Genomic DNA, 25,338 nt, shown 5'->3' with positions numbered 1-25,338 from the left:
GCGAATCGTCGTAACTCAAGGGGGTCGTAACTCGGGGGACGCCTGTACAAATACGTGTACAGGCGTCCCCCGAGTTACGACCCTCTCGAGTTACGACGATTCGCAGATACGACGATTTTGATTTTGAATGTTGTCATTGAGAAGAATTTAAAAACGTAGATAAACATGTCTTGCACGCATTGCATCCATTTTTGCAATGGAAAACGATGGTAAAACTACTTAATTTTGAGATCCGGCATAACCATTCCCTGGATGACCAAAAATAGGTTCCACCAGTCGCCGCCAGATGCGCTAGTGAAAATCAAAATTACGCTTGGGAGTACGATCAATGTAGCCCGGCCTTAATGTATTTTTTTAAATTTCTTGCTGATAACCGTTACATACACATATACAAAGATTCCCCAACCACCCGATCTTGAATATCTGTATCGGCCTTTCGAGTAAAATTAATACATTATCGAACATTGTTTTAAATAAAATAAACTATATCATAGATATTGACTCTTCAACTTAGATTATAAACTTTATATTCACAGATATTCGACATACGACTATTTTGACTTACCTTACCTTGCTTTGGGGCAATTTTTCGATCCCAAATAAAGCCGTATCTCGGGGATATCCTGTAATACGCGCGCCTGACACAGCGGTTTTCTATGATGTTTAGAGAAGCTCATCGTTTTGTCGACATAGGTTGGACTGAAGTAAACACTTTTCGAAGCAAACTATATCCACGCGATTGAGCGTCTAGGCAATCATGGAAATCTGTAAAAAAAACTTCTCTAACTATCACTTCCCTTAAAGTGTGTAGTGATCCCCTCTAACACGCAGGACTGACTGTTTTTGTATGAGCTCACCAACAAGTCGCAGAGAGCCAAGGCCATTAGAGATTCAAGCAGGCCGAGAAGTACTGTCGCGTCAAATATGAAGAGCCATGGAAATGCAGTGATATGTGTATCCAAATATTGGGAAATAAAACAAGTCGTTTCAATTTTACTGATTTGTGTATATTTTAATTATACATATATGTATATATATATATTTTGTTGTTCTTGCTATTGACAAATTATGTTTAACCTATTTATAATCACATATATTTATATATATATACTTTATATAATTCACTTCTTTATAATAATTATTAAATAGTTAATAGTATTTTTTTCTGTTTTCCTCTTTTGCAGTAACCGATTCATGTGTAACCGTTTTTTATCCTCTGTTTCATTTGTGTTATTCTTTTTTAGTGGCTTTGCTATTATTAATATTATCATTATTATTATTATTATTTTTGTTATTTTTTTCATCCTTTGTTTGTTTGTTTTGTTTTGTTTCCTTTGTTTTTTTTCCATTCTCTGCCCCATGTATCGTTTGGTTTTCATATACTCCTTATGCATGTATTTTCACTGTTTTGCTACCGGAGGTATTGTTTCTCGATCGCTCTATTCTTTTGCTCTCGTGATTTATGTATGTTTGTTTGTTTCTTTTTCTTTTCAACCTTGTTTACTTGTTTTAGACAACAGTTTTTAATTCTTGACATATTTGTGCTCGAACTCTTTTTCCATTGGTACCGGCGTTACTGTTGTCGGCGTTGAAACATCGCCAACGGTACTGTTTTATGTACCTTTTTCAAGGGATTGCATGTTCGGTTTGAAGATTTGGTTGGTTAGATGGTTGGTTGGTTTGTTTGTTTTTTCTTCCGTGTGCTTTCTTCTCTTGCTTTTACTACGCTCCCTAGAGGAGTTGTACACTGCGCGTCAAACGGTTGTGTGTTTGTTTTCTGCCTGTTTACTTTGCTAAACTCCCTTGTATAGTACGCATGAATGAGTGATGTTCGGTGCTGTAAGTATGTTCAATAGCTGCTGTACCCATGTTAACGCCCTATGTTGCTACGGTTGACCGAGGCTCAAAGGATGATCGTCCTCCAGCGCCGCACTGGTTTATCAGGCGAGCAGTGGCGATGTCGGTGTACTTGAATGATGCTGTTTTTATTATTTACGTGTGTAATTCACTTTTGATTTTTCTTGTTTCTGCCCTGGTTACGGCTTCTATTATGATTCGTTATGCAATTACGGAGAGGTGGGTGTAGGGACCGTTGGTTTATATTTCGTTTGCAAAGTATATAAACATTCTTCAGTAGTCATTTGGTCAGTTTGTGCGTTAGGGTCAAGCTAATTGGTAGACCGTTGTCGTGGTGTACTGTGCGGTCTCTGATCGTTTGATTTTATGTTTAATCCGCGTGAGATTTGTTGTGCTCATTCGTGCACAATCGCTTCACAATGATCTACTGCGCATTAGTATCGCATCAGCATCAGCCATAGCGGTCAAACAAGTGATCAAAAAGTCGACCCACACTGTGATGCATTATACGCGATACGGTCATCGTGATACGATCCTGACAAAGCCCTGGCAGACAGTCCTTCAAACACATTTGTGCGAGTTTGACCCAAGCAGCGCAGCTCCTTCTAGGCTCACTAAAACATGCCGAGCTTCACTTCACGCCTGTTAAACATTGTGCATTTGGTTTGGTATTGTTACTTCATTCTAGTCTTTCGTACTAGCAGTCGATGGAAGTGAATGTCATAGCATTTGCCGTATTCGCCATATTTACATGAGAACTTGGCACGTGTACGACTGGAAAACTTTGCCCTAACTTGCAGTCTGTGTTTTTTCTATGCTCTCTTTTTTGTAATGAGTTACTCTGTTTCTACCGTTTTACACTTTTATCTTTCCATGTTCTTTGAATTATGTGTGAGTGGGTGTGTATGTTTTTGCTTCTTTCTTTCCGTTTTTGTTCTTTGATGTTTTTTTTCCATATTCAGTTATAGTATGTTATATTTTTTGTGTTTTTGATGATTTTGTTTGTTTTTTTTTTGTTCAAGATTTTCGTGATTATCTGCTTACTCGTTTCGACACTACATCAACTCTATCTTGAGATTTTTTTTGGTTTATTTTAACTTTTTCATTAGAAGGATATACTGCAATATATTATGGTCAGTTTATTTCCTCATTGTTTTTCACTCATCTTGCCTAGACTGACTTGTATTCTTATGCCCGCCAAAGTGCCTCTAGGCACGTTTTGTTTTCTTCTATTTTTCTTTCTCGTATTTTTTCACCGTTTTTTGCTTATTACATGTTAATTATAGTAATAATAATTGTTTGCATTACTATTATCATTACATACCAACTAGACCATTATGTTGTAGTTCCCTTGTGTGTGTTTGTTTTTTTTGTTTACTTATACGTTTACTTTACTTCTCTGCACACTCATGCACCACGGTTTTAGGTAACGTGAACGAATAAAAACTAAGACAATTAAAAACAGAGAAAATACTTGAACGCTTCGTTTTTTTCTAATCCCCTTTCCTTCAAACATGCCAATGATAGTGCACTCTTGCCGAATTAGCTTTGCATTGTCCGGCGAAGAAACGACAACCATCATCGACATTGCGAGCGAAATGTATGAGTGACGAACTGAGCACAACTTTGTAACTGAACGTTTTTTCTAACGAACTAAGCATATACCTTAACTACCGATAATATACACCGAAAAACGAATCCCGGAAGACGATAACGTACGTGGTGTGGTTTCCACAACCGTGTGTGCGAAACGGCATGAACGAACGAAAGCTACCTATGGAGTGTAACCAGTGCGTCTGGGGAGCACGGTACCATCATGCGGGTGGTATAATGTCACCATCGAGAAATTGGTATGTGTTACTAACTCTCAGCAACTTCCACTAAATTCAAACACGCTCCCGCTGGTTAACGATCTACCATTTGGCACTTTTCCGTTCCTACCAAAGGAAGGCGAACGGAAGCTGACAGTATGTTTGCCTTTTGCTCTTCGTGACGATCATTCGGCGGCAATATTAAGCAGGCACGGTACCAAATGAAAATACGGCGAAACTATCCACTGGGCGGATGCGCTCTTGCAGACACTAAAGTCCACAGAACACATGCTCACAAAGCATGCAGACGCTAAATTCGCCGCTCCGACTATGAATAAAATGTTGGAAATGTGTGTAGCGTGTATGTTCACCACCAATAGAAGAGAGTGATACAATTGCAATGCAAAACTGATAGCGAGTGAAGAGTTAATTGAAGGTACAATCGAACAGATTGTTCATTATGGTGGATAAGTTTTGGATAGAGACTGTGGTTGCCAGCGTGCAGTGTCGATCAGCGAAGAGAAAATAAGAAAACAAACTCACAGAAAAGGACCAAGATAGTTTCGGGAAACGTAGCCTGCTTTCAATTCACACCGTGCGGATGAACGCACTGTGTTTGACCGGAAGTTGGTTGTTGCTTACGCGTTAGTAACACTGAGCCCCTACCCTTTTCTCGATGGTGAGAAAGATGGGAAATTGGATTGGGACATATGGGGTGAGAGGGATATAAAGGCAAGAGAGGGAGGGACAGAGAGAGAGAGAGCTGATGTCCGGAACAGTCATTCCTTTCCGGCAAGGAATAACGCCAACATCAGCCCGTGAAGAGCCCGGTGAACCCGCCAGAGACGCGACAGAATTGGAAACGTTCGAAAAGCATCGCTGCCTCAAACATCGAACCCAACCTGAATCATCTCTTTTCGTTCGCGAGCTAAAGCTACTGTTCAGATGTAAACGTAGAGTTAACTTTTAAAATGAAAATCGAACCCGTAACCCGAAGGTCTACTACGGAACTAAACATTAAACGCGCAATTTCTTTTCTTTGTTTTTCGTTTAACGCTTTGAAACTCAAAACTTGCGCGTCCTCCTTTCCTTTCCAAATACTGACATGGTTGGATGGAAAGGGTTTTTGCTGGCGGCACTGTTTACCTCCCGGCGATGGAGATGAACCAAAACGAAGCGACGAATGTGCTCCGGTAATTCCAGATTTCGCTTGCCATTGCGCAGGGCTTGAAGCTTCGCAATGATCCTGATGGTTGAAAGTCCAGTTACAGTTTATGATCATCATCACACCCGCACACATTCACACACATACAGTAACTCACACCAAACACATGCATAGGTAGAAGTAGAAGAGCATTCACGCATCGCACACACTCATTCCAGATCATAAACGGAGCCCAATCGAGTTCCAATCACCGGGGATCGCGAAACCGAATTTGCCTCCGCGGTTGGCATTGCGGGAAATGTGCCCCTGGTTACCGTGTAGCACATTGGTCTTCATTTTGTGTTTGCAAGAGGCTAATGCCGCCCTGTTTTGCGTTATTCTTCTTGGTACACTCATACATTTGCTCCTGTTTTGCTGCTGTTGGTAGGGATACCTTGGGTGTCTTCTGCTAGTGCTTCCACACTGCCCAAACCCAAACAGTGTGATCTCGTAGAATGGCCTCAATTTCTAGCTGCTGGATCAGCCTTTTCTGACTAGCGGGTTGTTCTGCCAAAATAGGCGTTTGTGGTGTTTTTGTTTGTTTGTTGTTTGTTTGGAAGCTTCTAAGCTGTACCATTTCAACGAGTAATGAATGACTTCATGCAGATGGCATACGCACGTCGGTGGCAGTTTACGGTAAACAATTTAGGTAGCCATCTGGCGGATGTGTGCTGGAGTAGCTGGGAAAACGCTTAGATAGCGGATCTGCTGGTACCAGCAGTCATTTCGTTCCCTACTAATGCTAATCCTTCCTCGCAACACCAGTAATGGCTTATCCTATTCAGTACACAACGTGTCACCCAACGTGTCTCGTTGTATTATTTTTTGTTTTCCGTTTTTAACAATAAATCGCCCTGGTAGGATCTATAACCGGAGGCGTTTGGAGCATGCTCCCCCCCCACAAGAGGATAGACTTTTCCCATACATGAAATGTGAAGGATTAGAGTCTCCTCTAATTGGGTGAGAATTTGCCCTGTGCGATCGTTTCGAGTTAGTTCTTGAAATTTGTGCTAGTGAAAGTATGTGTTTCACTCCTCGAAATACAACCCTGGCGTACAGCATGCCTCAGATTCTCAGATTTAAACTAAGAAAATGGATTTTACATAGCCATTCGTGTAAAGTGTTTCTTTGTTATATGTGTTTATGTGTGTTGTGCGATGAAAAAAATACATGTATGTGTGTTTCACTGTACGTGTTTTGTGTGATGAGATTTTGTATAACTATTTAAGCTGGTAAAATACCATACGTAACGTAATTGCTGTAATTACATTTTACAATTATAAAGACATTGTTGCTTGCTAGCAGCTCCACGACGCCATGATAGCGCTACTTGTGCGTGCTGTTTACGGTCTATCTGTCTATACGTCTGTCTGTCTGTCTATTCTCTGTGTGTCTGTCTGTCGGTCTGTTTAGTTTTGTGGCCATATGGCAATAAGAGATTGAATATGTTTGCGTACAACCAAAGAACCAAGACAGTTTAAACCCGTGCCCATCGCAACATCGCAAAGAACTGGCGATGGACACGGTAGTATCAGTAAAGATACATGGGTCAATGATTTTTTTTTTTTAGCCAAAAAGACCCTTATGGTTTCCAATTAAAATGAATTTTCTGAAGCATCCTTTCCAGCACGTTGCCATCGTTAAAAGAAGCCAACCAAACTGGTCCGTCTAATGGCACCATGAATAAATTTGTAAACTCAAACGGCTGTACACAATTTCTGTGAAAGATTAGACTGTGTCTATGAACCACAGGAAACCACAACTCATCCTTTGCTGGCATTTATCATTCTCCGACGCCCACTATCGTTACTACCCGTCTACCTGTATACATAGTAATGTATAGCTGCCTCCTGCCTTTAACTCTATATATGCTCTGGTGCACTATTTAGTTAGTGGCACTGGCCTACCAGCCATGCTACCGGCTTTCCCTGTGCAGCATGCTCTGCTGTTCTCGTTTGTTTTTTGTTTTATACCAAATCCTGTCGCTTGATAGAACGCTCAAGCGTTGTGCTTACGATTGTTGTTTTTACGTAAGAAAAAAAGAACAGAATTAAAATACAAAAAAACGTACAACAATCTGGCCCCCCAATCTGGGCCACCTAAATTCGTATTAACGTTTAGAGTAATGTTACTTCCATTTACTAGCCTTGACTTCTAATTCGCTCTATATAGGTTGGTTTCTATGCTCCACGCGCCATACTGGCTGACAGGTTGCTTTACACGGAAAACAGGAATTACAGTAGTGTAAGCAATGGTTCTTCGTTTTTTGTGTTATTGCTCCAACATAAACTAGTTAAACAAATTATTTAACCGGAACAGTGTGGCACATAATTGAAGGGTGAACAGTGTAATAAAAATGTAGTCGCGTTCATGATATTCCAACAACGCGCGCAACAGAATGCGCGTTTTCAGGTAAGCGACTGTTAAGTGCGTTAGAAAGTTTATGAAATATCCCTTTTTTGAGCAAAATCTCAAAAATAAACCCAGATAAAGTGATGCAAAACAAAACCAATCTCCACCAAAGCGGGTAAGGATTCGTCACTTGTGAAGGATTGCATCAGTTACCGCCTTATATGGGATACGTGTCTAAACCTACAATCAGATACAATCGTTTCTATTGCAATCTAATCTTACCGCTTGCAAACATCTGCACTGCCTAGCACCCGCACCTAGGCTCAGTAGCAGTGCTTGCCACCTTGCTTGCCTTGTCAAGCCGATAAAGAGCCATTAATTTAACGTTCTTGCAACGTTTCATGCGCCTGTGGTCTGCTATCCGTTAGTGCTGTGTTTGCCAATGATGCCATTGTTGGTTGTAGAACTGTTTGCTTTGTTTGTTTTGTTTTGTTTCTTCGTGCAGTACCGTATGTTGTGTGCTGTTTGGTTGGTCTTTGGTGTGTGTTTGTGTGTACTTATATATGTGTATGTGTGTTTGTGTGTGTGTATGTGTGCTGCTGCTCCTACTGCAATGGTATTTGTCGGTTTGTTCTTCATTTGGAATTTTGGTTTGATTAGTGTCTATGTGATGAGTGTTACCATGTGTCACGCATGCATTGTGATGCATCTATCCTTTGCACTGTATGTACTAACTTCCAATTCACTACTTCGTTTGCCGATGGTTGCCTACTACTATTCTGCTCTACTACGTTTTTATTTCCTTTCCATCTTACCCACTTTCAGTGTCGTTACATGCTCCATTGCAGTTGCTTGCAATTGCTCTACTATTGTGTTTGCTTTTGTGGTTTATTTTACCTTCTGTTCTGTTCTGTTTGCTACTTTCGTTTGCTGCTGTTACGTTTATGCTATTTTGTTATTATTTGAATGGAATTACTTCCTCTTGCACTCTCTCATACGAATGTAGGTTGCAGTTGTAAATATTGCAGTGTTTTTTTATACTATTTGCGCCTGTAAGGGTTCACTGATCCTGTACCCTGGAGTGCGTAAGAGAAGCCCTTTGTTTGGTAGGGGGTTAGTTCGGTAGGGTTCTTGCAGTGTATCTCCATCTACTTAACGTTTTACCCGCGCGCACACACACACACACACACACTTTCTAATTTCACGTGAATTATCTACTACACGTACACGCACAGACACATACATATACATAGAGTTTGTTTAGTTATCGCGATTCATGTTTGCTTGTGTGTGTGTGTGTTTTTTTTACAGATGTTTGCCATTTTGTTCTCTTTTGCGCTTTGTTTTTCCAGCACACTACGTCTAAAGGCTCTTGCAGGAGAGGTGGTTGCTCTCTTTACGGTTCTGCTACAGTTCCTACGATATTGTACACAGTTTTTGTTGTATATTCGCTGGTGTGTGCATGTTTCATTCGCTTTCTATATGGGTTGCGCTATTGGTTGGGTGTGACGGTGATTGTTGTTATTTGTTCTTACTCATATCTTACCTACGGTTTGGATGGGAGAGCGGGAGTTTCTTTCCTACCTATCAAATCGTCCGCCTGACTTGACACTTGCGTTGGATGTGTGTGTGTGTGTGTGTGTAGGGGAAAGTGTTGCATTCCTATGATCTTATTTGCCGCTATATTATTTTTCCATTACAGAACTGTGCATAAGTTTCACCTCTTTTACCGTCATTCAGACATCACAATGTCGTATCCATATACAACACACACACACATACAAACACGTACACATACACACACATACACACACACACACACACACACACACACCTACAGATACTCACGCAAACACACGCACAGAGTAGGATATATTTTGTTACAAAGGTGGCCCTTTTTGACCAACTTATACATTCACAGTTACAATAGTTAAGTTTTTCATAAAGTGCTTCGTCACAATCACAATTATCTTGTCGGAAAACGGAGAAAGATAATGTTTTAACTGCTCACTGTATGGTATAGAAATAGTAAGGTAGCAACAGTAAACAGAACGATATGAAATTTAACATTGCCATCAACCGACAACTTCGAAATTAACTGTCATTTGAAAAAAAAAATAGTTTGTTTCAATTAACAGATTAATTAACAGAACAAACTCTCATAGTTAATAAAGACCATCATGTACACAACGAAGCATTTGCACCGGTCACCATTGTGGCCACTATGGCCAGAACATATCAGTTCTGGAGTGTGTGTGTGTTTGTGTGTGTGAAGATCGATATCTGTAAGGCGATAAGGTGTGGTGATATCTGTGTGACATATCGGGCACGGTAGCTGCCTGTTGGTGGTTTGGCGGCTTTTGCAGTAGCATAGGTGAAATATGTTCCATCCCTGCCCTATCCACGGCTCTTTCCTTGCGTAGCTTTCCTTGCCTTTCCCGCACGCAAACACCCGCAAACGACGAAGCACGTTAAATTAATCGCTCGTTATACCATATTCAAAAATCTGTATTATTGGAGTCGACCTCGTCGGGCTCCTGGGGTGCCGCCAGCGTCATCTGGATTCCCGATGGGCCCATCACCTGCATCGTGGGTTCGGTGTTGCGTCGTTTCATTTTTCCTTTCATTTTCTTCAACATTGTTGCCTGCGCACACGAGTTACGTTTTTTCATGTTGTGCGTTTTGTGCGCACACATATACACGCGCGAGCACATTATGCCGCCGTCGCCGCCGTCCGGTCCATGAGATAGAGAGATAAAATTGTTTCGGGGTTTATTTTAGTGTTCAACCGTTTCATTAGTCGTGTTGTTGTTATTGCAGTTTTTTTTGTTGTTGGTTTGTTTGTTTGCCGTATGTATGAAGTGTATCGGGGTAGTGATAGAATTTAGCAACAGATTGTATAACCGTGGACGGTTTGAGATTCAGCATCGTTTCATGTTCCGAAGAAATTGTTTTTTTTTTGTTGTTGTTGTGTGTGTAACCAAAATTTAAAGCAAATATATGGTATAGCATGAACGCAAAGGAGGTTCATTTGTTGTTTGTTGCGGTTGGTTGATTTGTTTGATGAATGTTAGCGAACGTGATGGAATGCGCATTTCCGGCATGTTACAGATTGTTTTTGTAACAAATTGTCATTGCCGACATAAATCAGTGATTGGTAACGTTCAATAAGGTTAGATTTGTTTGTTTGACATCCACGTTTGAATAAAAAAAAGAAAGAAGAAAGAAGAATTGAGAACCAGTTTTAGCATCGTATTTGATCGTGGTGAGGTATATATGCGTCATGTTTAATTTGAGAGCAAGAAAAGAAGTATAAAAATAGTTTAAAAATGTATTGTGTTTATTAGCAAACTACATCATAGAAAGTAAAGATAATATATACCACGGAACAATACTATTGATGACGTGGGTATCGTCGATAGAAATAAGGCTAAGAAATAAAAAGACAAATTACTCAGTATGTAAAAATTGAACAAGAGCAAAACAAATGCAATAAACTGCGCACCACGAACATGTTGCTGAAATGTTATGAATATTAGCGAAATAATAATAATAATAATAATAAACAAGTTACATCTCGATTATGGAACCCTTCATAACCAACAAAACTATTCTAAAGCAGTTACAAATCAGAAAAAGAAGTAATTTCTAATCAAATAGATGTATATAACGTTCAAACTATAAAGTGACATGAGATAACCATAGGTAAAACTCGTTATGCAACGGTTAGCAAACAGTAATGTAATGTTGCCTATAACTGTCCAAGATGAGCTTGTATGTAGGCTAGCTGACAGGAGAACAAACATGTTTACGTAAAATATGCTCATAAAAGAGATGTGTAAGATATAATAGGCGAATGTTGTACTTCCTACAAAACCGTAACAAGACAATAGAGGCAAGAAGAAATGTATATAGAAAGAACAAGGCACAGATAAAGTGAACTATCAAACAGTAGCAATATCCTGAGGCGGATAGCATGAGCAATCATTGATAAGTAAAAGGAATATAGAAATAAATGCTTTAAGAATGGAAAAGAAAAATGCAGAACAAACAAATGTAGCATCAGTCGGAATCCAGAATCCAAATCGAGATAGTGTGATTTAAACTGCATCATACGAGCGGCACGATACATGGTGGTGTGATAAAATGTTATGCTGTTAGAATTTAAACCAAACAAAAAACTAACTGTCAATTGATAATAACAGTTTAATTATAAAAATAATAACTGTGAGGTGTCGATGTAATCTTACAATCAAAAACATGAAATTCGTCGGAACAGGGATCGATGCAAATATGGGTCAGGATGATGCGAAGGTGATACGTTCGATTACTATCAATACTTCAGAAAGTGTGTATTACAGCCTGGTTTGCGCCTAAATGTGTGGATGTTTTGGTGACAAGTACGGTGTGTTGGTGTCCTTTCATAACATTCAATTGGAACAGGGTTTGCATTTCTTCTCTACTGTGTATCAGCTGATAAGTGTTCGGTAGGGGGTATGGTCAGTATGGTCGGAAATGGCGATACTTCTCACTACTTGTGGCGTGCGTCAATAGATCAATCGATTAGTATACATATCAAGTCATTCGAAATACACGTACCATAAAGTGCAGTTTAACGTGACGGAGAGAAAGAGAGAGAAAAAGTAAGACAGAGGAAATGAACGGTAGAGTAATTTAGGATCACTTTAAGAAGTGAGAGCTGGAGGCGTTGGGTGGTATTTGGTAGCTGAAGTAGTTGCTGTTGTCAATTGGGCATTTACACACGTATATCGTGGTGCTTTACAGTTTGAATGTTCCTATTTGTATTTTTTAAAAAATCTTTGGTTTTTTCCTGTGTGAGAGCGAATTGATTGTTAGCCTTCGGTTGAGGTTATGATAAAGATGGCAACTTTAGAAGTACAATTAAGAATGGGACGATTGGGATAGACTTTAATCTTCTATACTCCTATGCAATACTATCCTCTATAATCTCACCGAATAACGAAAAAAACAATTCACTGGAAGGCATTTGTAGTATGTGAGTGTATTTTGAATACAAATTTATAGTGTAATGCTCACCTCCTGGAGAAGGAGGAGGAGGAAGGAGAAGAGGAAAAGAAGGATGAGTAGGAGTAGCAAGAGGTGGAGGAGGATTAGCTGGGGTGTTGTTGGAAATACGAAATGTTTTGCGCCTTTTTATCATCACTAACTCATCCTGCATGTAACTAGTAACGGTTCTTTAGCAGAAAATAACTTATGCTACCCGGCTGTAATCTGCGATCTTGTACGCATGATCAATACACAATAGAATAAGCGAATATATGTATATTTATAGAGTAGAAACGCATTTCACGTACGATTTAAAGTATGGCAAAAAGTGTTAGCGTTAGGGGCATTATTTTTTTCATCAAAAACTTAACGAGTGCATGTTAAGCTCAAACCACCATCTTCCGCTGTTTCGCAAATATGACTGTGTATACTATGGGGTGTGTTTCTTAAGTTATCGTTGCCGCATTACACGATTGCCGGACTATGGTACGCGCCACTGTTTGTTTAACGCTTAGTTTGCAATGGTTGCAATTGAATTTTGCTGGTTGGTTTGTCGGTTGGTTGGTTTGTATGTTTGTATGGTGATTTCATAGAAAACAGGAGAATAGAAAGCTAGGACCGGACGGACGGGTACTCTAGGTTCCGCTCAGGGCATCTTTATCACGATCTCCATTTTCTGGAGCTCCCCCTTGCGAGAATCCCGCAACGGCCGGTGAGATATGCGGTTCTGTTAGCCTCCGTTTGCTCTTAATTTTCTTCAGCATCGTTGCCTAATAGAAAGTTAATAGCATTTATAAGGTTGGATCAGTATTTAGGTCGGAAATGGGATCTAATGCTTGGAACAAACAATGAATAGAATAGCACTCGTTTTACTTTCTATGATTTGTGTTAATGTTACATTCATGACACGTACACACACAAACACACACGCACATACACACACACACACACACACACGCACACACATACACACGATCAGACAGCCACGCAAACCACACACAGTCTTGGGGGGTTGGTTTACGGTACCAGGTACCAGGGAATGCCGCGTCCAATCACAACTTCGGAACAGTCATATATGTTTACTACATACAAATGCGTCGTTAATTTTGTCTCGGTGGGAAAACAAATATGGTGGGAGTAAAAGAAGGCATGTTTGTGAACAAAATTATACTTTTAGCCACTGAGTGACATTTTCTATTTTTACAGTCGTTTATGATACAATTAATATTTTTCACTAGTATATATTGTCTTAATACGATGAGGATATGATAGGAAATGATTATTCACAAGATGGATAATAAACCGATTTTCACTTGGTATAGGCATTAAAATTATACCAAATATTCAATAAAAAACATAACGAACATAAATTTTACGTTGACATTTGTACAATGTTCAAGGTTTCGTGAATGCTTCTCTTAGGTATAAGTATGTTTTGCCATGTTATTAGTTGCAATTTATACAAACAATAATTTCAATAATTTGAGATAGGTTTTGATTAACATATAATGCTTAAGGATGACGCCAAACAGGTCTGTTTCGATGTAGATGAAGTGTAAAATGTCCGAGAATAGTACAAAAAAAGATTAATGAAACCAATGAACATAATTTGCTACGCTACTAGGTCGATGTAATATTTCTTCTATCATTGAAATGGATGTTCAGATTGAGGTGAATGGTATATGACCAGATGCTTTAAAATTCATGTACGCTTTCAAACACGACAGAACATGCCAATTTTCACACTTATTTTTGCTTTCATGTGGTGCAAAATCATACCAGTGAATGAAAGTGAAGCAACATAAAAGTAAGCAGCAAAACAAAACAATACGGTAGTCGTAAATTACCATGCACAGACTAACAAAAATGAAACTCAAAATTTCTACTACAAGCGAAAAATAATGTTTTTTTTTTTAAATATTATTTGTTGCGAGTTAGATACGTAAACTGGGTTGCGCTTACCTTTAATGCCGATTTTAGAACGACAACGTCACCGGGGCTTTGAACCCACGGCTCTCCATCAACCTGTACCGGTATGTCGGAATGAAGATGAATTTTGATGTGACCACCCTGCGTGAAAGAGAACACCAGATTGATACGATTAGAGCCTGCGGAAAAGCGTACGAGCGTACAACTTAATTCCATTCGCAAACACTTACCTGTGCTATTCGCATGGCCGACCGCAACCCGGACTGAATTTGCCCTAAATGCACTACACCTGTAACGCCAACGACTTCCAGCATACCGTCCCAATGGTTGGGCTTGCTGAATTGATCCTCCTTTTCCGGACCCCATGGATTTGCTCCGGATCCCCAGCTACAAGGCCAACATCCCAATCAATACCTCATTTGAATCGCACGAAAGCAACGGTACACGTACCTTAAGATATTCAGTATGATGATACCCTCTACCGGGGGCAGCTCCACAACCTTCCCGTCCACCTCGAGCCGGAGTTCCTTGTGCAGCTCCTTGACCATCTTTCTTCCCACCATCTTGCGTAGGCCCATCTTCACGTACACGCCCTTGTTGTGCAGGCGGGAGTTGAACTTGTTCGGGTTTTCCTCGCGCGCATTATGGAAGTCCAAGCACAGATCGGCATCGATGCCGATACCAAAGTAGTTGTTCATCACGAATATTTGCGAGTTGTCCTCACTCTGTGCGCCTCCAACAACTGTGTACGGTGGTAAAAGATTGGGATATATTAATAGAGCTTTGGTGGTAGTAGGTCTCGCGGCAAACGGGCTATACACGGTACAGCTGATGACGGATGCAAGAGCGTTGTCCTTCGTTCGATTCCGGTTTCGTTGGGTGAGGAAAGGCTAGCCCGAGGGCAGTGGCGGATTAACACGAGTGGAGGAAAATGTTTGAAGAGTTTTTAAATAGAGAAGGATTGAGAAGTAAATTTAGTTGTGAGCGGGAGATGGGTTCCTTTTCTCATGGCCCCATCCGGTCGCTTAGTTTGCATACTGCTTAATCCGCCCCTGCTCAACGGTATATGGGGAACGAGATAGCAGAGTTCATTGCTGTATTTGATTTTTCTTTTGTTTGGCTTTCTACTAAAACCAAAGAATCGACGAAGTGCAACACATCTTGCCTCATACACACCAAATACATTCATTCCAATAATGACAACGAGCATATCAACAACAACATCGACCGGCCTAGAACAGTATTTACAGCAACATCCATCAACTATGTCTGTGGTTGTTAGGTTGGATCTTTTGGTTGTGAGAGAAGTATACTGTCGGGGTATTTTGTGTGTGTCCCAGATAATTCGGTTTCCACCATTGCCTTTATGTTTGCGTTAAATTGCATAATATTTACTTGAGTCGTTTCAATTTCAAACCAATCTCACCAAACGGTGCAACTTGTGCTACTGATATCCAAAAATTACATTTAAGACTAGTTGACATAAGTCTTTGCTTAATACTTGCAACAAAAATCAAAATTAATCAGATAAGGTATTTCTAATTGCATGTTTTGACATTTGCTTGTTTGCTTGTGTTTCATTCTTATTTTTATCTCAAGCAAATACGATGCATGTGCTTTTTGCCGCTTGTTAGTCATCATCCTGTTCTGAATTGTGATAGATGACAACCAAAAAGTACACACAGCATGCAGATACCATTCATTCCTTACAAGCTACGAACGGATGTACAAAGTTCGATCGGCACCATGGTTGGGCTTCTACTGTGGAATGGAACCGGGTAGTTTAACCACTACTGTCGGTAGCATAGTAACGGAAAGTAAGTAAGTAAGTAAGCAAGCAGGCAAGCCAGTTGTAGTTAGTACACGGCATTGCACACAGATAAGGGGTTTGTACAACTTGCTACGGTGGATTGCATCAACTATGTACGGTTTTTTGTTGTTGGTTACAGGGTGTTTTGTGGATTGGTTATTTCATGTACTTTTGCATGGAGTATTTGTGCCGTTTTGTGTCTGCTGTTTTCTTAACTACGAATTATTGAACACAACCACTCGCCACCTGCTTAGGTGATTTCACGGATGCGAGGGTAGTAAATACTGTTTGTGTGTTTGTAGGTGTGTGTGTGTGTAGAAAGACACAACTGACATAATGGCATCAGAGAAAGTTGGGAGCGGAGGAATATAATATATGTAAACGGGAGGATCAAGAGCAAGATTTGTGTTTTGTGATGAGAGAGACAGTAAAGGGAAAATATTGGTAGCAAGTAAAGCGATGACGGCCAAATGCAAGAAATTAGGATAACAGAAACAGAGGGAGAATAAGAGAGTGAGAGAGAGAGAGAGAGAGAATGAGATAAATGCGATTGAGCCATCAAAGTACAGCAAATGACCTTGCGCCGGGTTGGCCACGATCGCCACCGATGGGTGATGGTGTTGCTGGTTCTGCTGTTGTTGTTGTTGTTGCTGTTGCAATTGCTGTTGCTGTTGCTGTTGCTGTTGTTGCTGTTGGATTTTCTTCTTCTTACCGGTTGAGTTGGGTTGCGCCTTCGGGGTGGCATCTTCGGGCTTGTCCTCCGGATGGAACACCACCGTCCAGCGATCGAGCCGTATCTCTTCCGCGTCGATAACGTCACGCAGCAGATTTAGTGGATCCTCGCCACCGGTGTAACCGGCGCCCCAGCGCAGTACGCGTGCCAGATCGTTACCTGGAAACAGAACAGGATGCATGCGATGCAGGGAGATTTTTCGCAACATGCGTGAATGTGCGCCACTTACCAGTGCCCAAGGGTACGATGGCGCACGGAGGGCTAGAGCATTCCGAATCTTGACCAACGTTATCCAGGCACTGCAACACCCAACCGATCGTACCATCGCCACCGCACACCAGAATCTTGTAGTCCTGAATGTGTCGGAAAACGTACAGCCTGCAAAAAAGCATGATGTGATCGTTAAACGTTGAGTTGAGCTGAACGAAACAACAAAGGAACATAAATCCCAGGAACATACCCAGGCAGTGGTCCACCGTTATCCAAATCAAACACTTGATATGGATTTAATAATTTACGAAAACTACTAATAAGCTCTAGACCCTGGCATCCACCGGACTTGACATTGACAAACACTAGCAATGGTTGGACACCGGCCGGCACCATGCTCGGTTCGATGTTGGGCAACAGCAGCACGAGCAAATGTTTCTCCTCGTACTTCGACTCCCGCAGTGCTTGGAATGCACGGACCTGCATGGCGATGGGAAAAGATTAAGCGTTAAAGCACACCGTAGTGTGGGGCAGTGCGATTGCCGTTGCGCACACTTACAGCCTTTGATGCATTTTCGTAGGTTATCACTAGCGAGCCGTACTCGTAGTAGATCGGTCCGATGCTACTGAACTTGTTCTCGAAGCCCAGAAACTCCGTCAGTATGTGCTCGTAGTTGCGCTGCGACAGCCCTGGCGGCAGGTTGCCCACGAACAGTGCCAGATTCGGCCCGTGCGGATCCTGCTTCAGCTGCAGGTAGAAGCGCATCAGCTCCATCTGCCGTATCGAATCCTTCCCGAGCTGCTTCATAATTTCCCAGGGCCGCTCGTTCCACGATAGGACGCGCTCGGTGACGCCCCGATCGAGCAGTATCTCCGAACAGCGGTAGTCCTCGATCTGGTGGCTTTGCAGGCCGAACTTTTTCAGCGATTCGCAAATCAGATCCTTGACGGTGGTATCGTTGTCCACCGGTATGATAACGTAAGCGTTCTCCACCTGCAGCTTACCCGGATAGACTCGTACAAAGCCGTGATCATTCTCCTTATCACTGCGGGGAGGGACAGATAAGCGCAGTTGTTGGTGGACGCTTCCGAACAGAACAAATAGCGGATTGGCCTGTGTACTCACCGAAATCTTAAGTATATAGCTGGTCTTTTACCCTCCACACGATGTAGGCCGGGTACTGGAGTTGGGTCCTGCAATCTGACCTCATCACCATAGACATCAGTGAGAAAAAATAGCTGCAAGCACAGGGTGTGATAATCGTTCGGTTAGTTCTGGATGGTTAGTAGGTGAGAACGTAGATAGACTTACATTTGGATCCCTGGCTATGTGGAAGGCCCTCAAGGCGGTGGTCAACAGTTGTTCCAACGAGCATGTTCTAGGTACATTAATGGCTCTGAAAATTCTTCTTCGATATGAACAGTTTCCGTCGAATACCTTGATTGTTTCTGTAAAAAAGGGAAAATGGTAAGCGGCAATTGTTTGAGTAACACCCCTTGCAAGAGCCACCAATATTGCCCACCATTGCCCATCTGGTTTTGGGAGGCTGTGTATGAGTGTAGAAAAGTGGAGCACTCACTGCTCCCATAGAAACTCCGGTTTCCGGTCGTGCAAACAATGGGAATTTTAACGAGCGGTTCTCTCGCCGTTTCACAAACATAACCACCCACACCCACCAATTCATACACAAACACACTAACATATACACATACACACAAACACACACAACTGCGTACGTACCTTCATCGCGCTCCTCCTTGTCCTTATCTTTCTTATCCTTATCTTTATCGGGCTTATGCGCAGAATCTGGCTTCGAGTGAGTACCGGAGCCGCTGCTCTCGCCTCTTGGTACGTACTCATCGTCCCGATAGCGGTTCTCTGTAGTTATCTCCTCGGAGATGCTGCGAGCTGTTGGGGTTGGGTGGTGGGCGATTGAGTTTGAGTGGAAAAGAGTGGTGGATGGCAGGGAGGAGGGGGAAAAGGAGGTAGAAAGGGAAGACGGAAAACGATGTAGAGTGTCGTTTTGTCCCCGTCCGCATGGCAGGGTTCCGATTCGAAATTGTGGAAGTTCAAGCATTATGCAGGATGGACATGAAAGGCATGAAAAAAGGAAAAAGAGAGAGAGAGAGAGATAGATTCGGTGTAAATGTAGTTTTGTCATGAAACGTGAATGTTTGCTTACACTATAAGAGCATCGTTCATAAACAGGTGAGAAGGTAATAAAAACAGAATGAAAAACTCAACTCAAACCATTCCATTTAGCTGCAATTTTTGGTTTGTATATGGCAGAGCGTATCCAAACTAGTTGAGCAATATTCCGTCCCATTCCACACTGCCAGAAAGGATGTGCTTCAGTATATGCGGAATGAAATATTCAATCGATGCCAACTACAGCACATTTAGCATGCATTCGCTTCTGTCGTTGTTAGTGCTGGGGGAGGGTTTTTGACGACCGTGGCTGTGTGTAGCTGTCCCGAGCGTGAGCACCAATTCCTGGTGAACAAACAAACACGCACACACCTCACACACCCAACGGGCCCACGGGAACACGGGATCGACCGAACCGTTTTTAGGCAAAAGTGTGAAAATGTCAGGGAGCATTCGCAATCAACAGTGTGAAAAATAAATAAAATATACAAGCAAGAAAAACAGGACACCTTAACTTTATCGATTTTCGCACCAAATTAACAGCACCGGACGAGCAATCTAGCAAACGGTAGCGGTCCGTCCACCTCTCTATCTACGATGGATCGACACCAGAGAACAACGCACACACACACACACACACACACACACATGTACATTGTACACCTTTACGCTGTCCGCGGACTGGTGCTCTGTTCGCTCTTTTCGAACTTCTCTTTCCGGCGTCGTATTTGGTAGGCAATCAGGATCACTTGTAGCTCAGTACACTGTATCTGTGTAGGGGTATACGTGTATGTATGTGTCTGTGTTTTTTTCAGCATTGCATTCAGTACGCGCATTTGGAGTGCATGCTTTTGTGCAGGTTTGCAGCCGCTCTGTACTGGTTGATGACAAAACTTTAGCCCTCCTGTTGCATCTGACACATTCATTGTGTAGGTGAATTCGAGGAAAGAAAGAAGTTTTCAGCCAACTTCGGGGCTTGAACTTTTCGCTCCTATTCGCACTTTTTTCTCACTCTCCTTTTCTCTGTCTCTTGCACGCTCTCTCAATCTCTCGCTTTTGCTCGTGTGGATTGGGTGTTTTATGGATGCGATTCTGGCAGCACAGGCCCTCGGTTGCCAATTTAGTCGGTATTGTTTCAGTGTTAGTAAGGGCTGGTAAAACGTTGGTAAGCAGAGGACCAATACATCAATTAAGGACAGAAAGCAGATGCGTCACTCTTACTGGTAAAAACAGAAACGCAAGTTCTTTTGAGGTTAATATAAAATGAAATCATAAAAAACAATGACGCACAAACAGAAACAAACAAACAAATGATTAGTTGGGTTCTTTAAAAAATGAAAGAAAAGTTACACATAAAATCTAAAGCAACTAAAAGCAAACTCAAACAACAAAAAGAAAAAAATGAAATAAAATAAAACAGAAAATAAAAGTCGCACCTCTGCGTACACGACATCCAGTTTTGCTCCAGCCCATGGAGCACTTTCGCATCTGTCGATAGATACGACCGAGCAGGTGCTGCGTTGGTGAGTGCGACAGTGCGCCCTGCTGCTCTGCCCTACCGACCGTCGCTGCACGCTGGCGCTGACGCTGCGTATCGCTATCGGCGTTTCCGGTCGGGCTCACCGAGGTGGTGGTGGGTTCATTAGTGTAGCCCACTAATGCTGCACCGACTGCACTAGCAGTCGTGCTACCGTTCGGTTCGGAACCGCCCTCGTTGTCGTCGTCGATGAAGCTAAACCCACTGACGTCATCGTACGACACTACGCGCCTCGGCTCGACGCAGGTAAGCAGCAGCTCGTTCGCTGACGCCACCGTAAGATGGTGACCGAAATGTCGCCCAACCGTAGGTGTGGCTGCCGCTGCAGCAGTGGTGCAGTCGAAGGAGTGCGAACGTTCCACCGTTCCTGCTGCATCGTCCACCTCCCCATTCATCCCGCACACGGTAAGTAGTAGCGGCGGGCCCGAAGCACAAGCGGACGATGACGTCAACGAACCGGAAGGAGTGTGCACCAGCACCGGTGCAAGCGCGGTCCGTATTGGGGCCATCGTCGTTGGCTCGCTGGTGCTGCTGCTGCTGTTGGTGGTGGTACCAGCGTGAACGAGCAGCAGCTTCGCCAGTTCGCCACCATTAAATCCAGCCCGGCGTGCGTCCAGCGGGGAGGGAGATCTCCGGGGTGCCTGGTGCTTTTTGCGAAACCGCGCCAAGAACCGGGGACTGTAGCAGGCGGCTGATTTAACGAAGCGCTTTGGAATGCTGTTAGTTTGATCCTGAAAGGAACGGCTGCGCGTCACCAGCGTATCGGTCGGTGGTCCGGCGGTGGCAGCTTTGGTACGCCGCAGGGCAGGATGGATAAGGTTGCGGCTGCGTGTCGGCCGCATCGGCCAGTCATCGTCCGTTTGCAGCAGCAAGCTATTATCACTGTGGTATTGCTGGTGCTGGTGCTGCTGCTGCTGATGGCATTGCTGCTGCTGGTCGTCTGGCTTTTGCTTCTGCTGCTGATCGCTCCTTTCCAGGGCTGGAATCGATCCAATCGCACTGGAAACACTGTCATCGTCATCGTAGAAGGTAAAGCTCACGGGTGATAGCGGAACGGTGCGACCGTGATGCTGGCGCTCCTCCTGCCGTACACTGTGGAGCAGAAGTTCTGTGCTTTCGCTGCAATATTCAATTTGCTCCTGCTGCTGTTGCTGCTGTTGCTGATGTTTCTGTTGCTGATGCTGCTCCTCCTGATACATGCCGATGGTCCACAGTTCCGCTGCGGACGTGTCAAGCGCCGGATGCATGCGATCATTATATCACGCAATAGGTCGCACGTATTGAGTGGTTTTGCAAGAAACCCATCGGAGGCCATCAGACAATAGCGCCACAGCGTGGGACAGAGCGAACCAACGGTGGTGATAACGTGGTATGGTGTGCGGGCGACAATAGTAGCAATAGATATACCGAGCAGATGAAGTAAAGGGTAGGGCGAAAAGGGGCGGGGTGCACATGTAGCAGAAAAGAGACACACAGGCAGACGAGCACAATCACACGAAGAGAGCGCAGGTTGTGGCACAGGTGCGGTGGATTTTTTTTATGTATTTCGATATTGAGGAATGGTTTGTTTTTGTTTAAATTGGTGATGAGTGGCAACAGCGACATAAAGAAAGAAAATAAAAAGAAAAACAAGGACATCAAGAACAAAGATAGAAAGAAAATGGAGATGGAAAATAATGAAACCTGGCGTTGTTAAATCAACCACAAACACGAAAACATGACACCAGATGCGAACAGTGAATAAAATCAGAAGATGTGTATTGCCGAATGCGTTTCAGGTCGCTTCTCGAGCGTGCAGCATTTGCTGACCATTCGATTGCTAAATGCGCCAATAGTAAATGAATTGTTAGATCGAATAAAGATTTAGAACACACTCCTCCTCCTAGAGTAATGTTTCGTTCGATTGGCGATTGCTAAGAATTATATGCTTTCGTTTTCGATTGATGAGGGTTTGTTTGGTGAGAAGAATTAATTTAGCACTGAATGAATGAACCAGTGAATGAGTTTGCATCGATGAACAAAACAGGATATCAATTAGCTCGAAAAACCAACACTTACGACAGGAATAGTCGCGCTGTAATCCAGGCGTTCCTTTGTTGCGATTCTGCACACCGATGATCGCCTCCATCGGCACTTCCGTCCGCGGTATGGACACTGCGTGTGGTGGCAGATAGATGGGCTGCAATGTGCCAAACGTACATTCGGCCGAGATGTTGTTTCTGCAACCGCCGTGGGTAGTTGTGCCGCACCATTCGCAACGATAACCTGCATTGGGGGTAGAATGGAAATGGGAAACGGATGTGTTAATCAGGGCCGGGAACGTTCGAAAAGCGTCGAGTTATACCGTACCTGTAAGGCATTCGTAAGACCAGCACGTCTTCTTACAGTACGCACACTTGGACGATTGTGGCAGGTTGCCTTCGCGCCAGTGGTGCTGATGTTTGACGTGGCCCAATTCCTTGCCCGGAACGTAGGTTGCATTCTCCTTACAGTCGGGGATGGCAAAATCCTGACACTCGACATGTGCAAAGTGTTCACATACTGCAGTGGAAAGAATGGTAGTTGTTAGAAAGTTAAAATAATTTGATAAAATAGATCAAGATATTTTGCAATACATGGCAAAGGGAATGTTTTTAGATCACTTTATAGATCAGTATATATGGCGGTTTAATCCATAAATAAATGCATGAGAGCTAGCAAGAGCAGCATGATTGTGTACTAATCCAGAAATAACCATAGCAACAGGTGCTGCTCCGCCTATAATACGCTCCAATTGTGTTATGGGCAGAACTAAAGAAAATGAATTGCTCGATGTATGAGGCATCTAAAAACAATGTACAAAAATGCAAACACAACACAAGCGACACATCGGCGCAGGTACGTTGTACATTTACTTACTCAAGCAATGAACGGCGGGAGTTTCATCTAAACGCTTGCGACAAACCGAACAAAACTTGCGCTTATGATGTGATGGTTCGGACCAACAGTGCGCCACCGGGTTACGGATCAGATAGGGTGCAACGCCCGTGCACGGTGTTACGATGTTGGTTACGCACTTTTCATGTACTATAAAGTTACACACTGCAATGAAAAAGATAAGAAAACGATATTAGCGTTGTTTAATAAGTGTATGGAATATAAATCAAAGCAGACGAGTGAAAGGACAGAATGTTTAATAGACGCGCACCCTGCTGTACTGTTTTCAGCAATGTCGTTGTTATTGTTGTTCGAAAAGTTTGGTTGATTAACAAATCAATAACATTATGCTGTAGAAATGGTTTGGGGTGGAATGAAGAAAGTGAGCTCTGCCGAACCAGTGCTCGTGGTGATAACAACGGTACTCAGAGAATCTCGCAATCAGAGAGCGATAAGTAACTCATCGTGTCAACGTCGATACAAATGCACCAGTGCAAACGAATCAACGTAATTGCTCACAATATAATGAATGTACATGCTAATAAGATATAAAATTTATAAAATAAAAAGGCAGGAAAAACATTCCAAGTATTGAAGTTGCTCTATTATTGTTTTATCTTTGTAATAATACAAAATATTGCTTATAAAGCACATGGAGACGCATGGTGCTTTACTAAAAGTTATATCTTTTCAATCCCCCTAGTCAAAGCGTTTGAAGCTTGAACCTGAATTTCAATAGAATAATATTTCAATAAGATGGTTTTCCTACTGACGCTTTGCAGTTCGTTCTGATAATATTGAGCTATAAATTAATTTTTAACTGAATGGAGGCGCATGGTTACTCATTAATTGTCTGACTATTTTTTTTTTTTATTTTACATTATAAGAACTAGCTGTGTCCTATTAAAAAAGTCTTAGACTTCTGTGGCTGATTGATAAATATGCCGCGTATTAGGGTGTATACTTTAAGATTGTTTAAACAAAGAATAACTGGCCTTTGTTGTTTGTGATTTGATAGCTTCAAACTATTCATTTCGGTTGTATAACTTAAATTTCAATGTGATGATTTCCTGGGTTAAATTTTCGTAATTTCTTGTGAAAAATCTTCACGAATCGTTAAACAGGCCTCAAACAATTAAAAATCCGTGATCGAGTACTGAAAACGATCGCACGTGAACATATGCAGCAGCGCTCTTGTCCGATGTTTATGTTAACTTTCGGGGGTATACTATGTGTTCAGCATTGAATCTATTTTCTGCCGTTCCCTTAAGTCGTGACCATACCCGGACACGCCGATTAACGGGGTGAAAAAATTCCAACCAAGCACCACCGCTACCAGCAGGCCTGCTCACTGTACACAACTACTGGTCCACTGGTGGCAATGAACAGTGATGACGCATGAAAAGCCCTTCATCGATTTGCTCGATGCTAATAGTGAGCAAAAGCGAAGCGGTTCGCAAACAAGTAGAGGGTCGCATACAGGTTGGTGTAGTATGGTCGTTCGAAGTTGGATTAGAATCATATATATTGTGTGTTTAGATTTAGATTTAGATAGATTTTATTTTAGGCATACCACAAAATTTATATAGAATATCTCATTTAAGATAAAGAAATGCAACATGGCAAACAAAAAATTTCACAGATAAAATTCTTTAACATTATATTACTTATGTAAATAACTTCACCATACCATCAACCATTCAAAATGTAAATAATGCATTAATGAAAACGTCTATGATACGAAAACATGTTTTTTTGCATTTTTCTATTAATTGTTTTTTTATAATATAAAATAGATGAAA

General features: G+C 42.2%; 1 protein-coding gene across 8 annotated transcripts in view; it reads right to left on the bottom strand.

The window, feature by feature from the left end:
• Positions 1-985: 985 nt before the first annotated feature.
• The window catches only part of LOC1274049 (diacylglycerol kinase theta), a 30,769-nt gene continuing 6,416 nt past the window's right edge, over positions 986-25,338 (bottom strand). For 4 of the 8 annotated variants that reach the window (XM_061646138.1, XM_061646137.1, XM_313113.6 and 1 more), the window contains exons 3-17: positions 23,519-23,701; positions 22,970-23,161; positions 22,679-22,885; positions 20,520-21,839; positions 18,676-18,843; positions 18,247-18,383; positions 18,061-18,173; positions 17,494-17,980; positions 17,185-17,414; positions 16,954-17,102; positions 16,569-16,883; positions 14,632-14,923; positions 14,412-14,568; positions 14,215-14,322; positions 986-9,869 (exon numbers count right to left, since the gene is read on the bottom strand). In XM_061646138.1, the coding sequence (XP_061502122.1) occupies positions 9,723-9,869; positions 14,215-14,322; positions 14,412-14,568; positions 14,632-14,923; positions 16,569-16,883; positions 16,954-17,102; positions 17,185-17,414; positions 17,494-17,980; positions 18,061-18,173; positions 18,247-18,383; positions 18,676-18,843; positions 20,520-21,839; positions 22,679-22,885; positions 22,970-23,161; positions 23,519-23,701 (4,205 nt within the window). In that variant the 3' untranslated portion in view covers positions 986-9,722. Of the gene's footprint in view, positions 13,023-14,214; positions 14,323-14,411; positions 14,569-14,631; positions 14,924-16,568; positions 16,884-16,953; positions 17,103-17,184; positions 17,415-17,493; positions 17,981-18,060; positions 18,174-18,246; positions 18,384-18,675; positions 18,844-20,519; positions 21,840-22,678; positions 22,886-22,969; positions 23,162-23,518; positions 23,702-25,338 lie in introns of all 8 variants that reach the window. The other 4 variants (XM_061646139.1, XM_061646140.1, XM_061646141.1 and 1 more) reach the window with 4 other exon arrangements.

This window comes from Anopheles gambiae, chromosome 2 (assembly GCF_943734735.2).
Source record: "Anopheles gambiae chromosome 2, idAnoGambNW_F1_1, whole genome shotgun sequence".
Lineage (NCBI taxonomy): Eukaryota > Metazoa > Arthropoda > Insecta > Diptera > Culicidae > Anopheles > Anopheles gambiae.
This window is presented reverse-complemented; position numbering and strand designations above follow the sequence as displayed.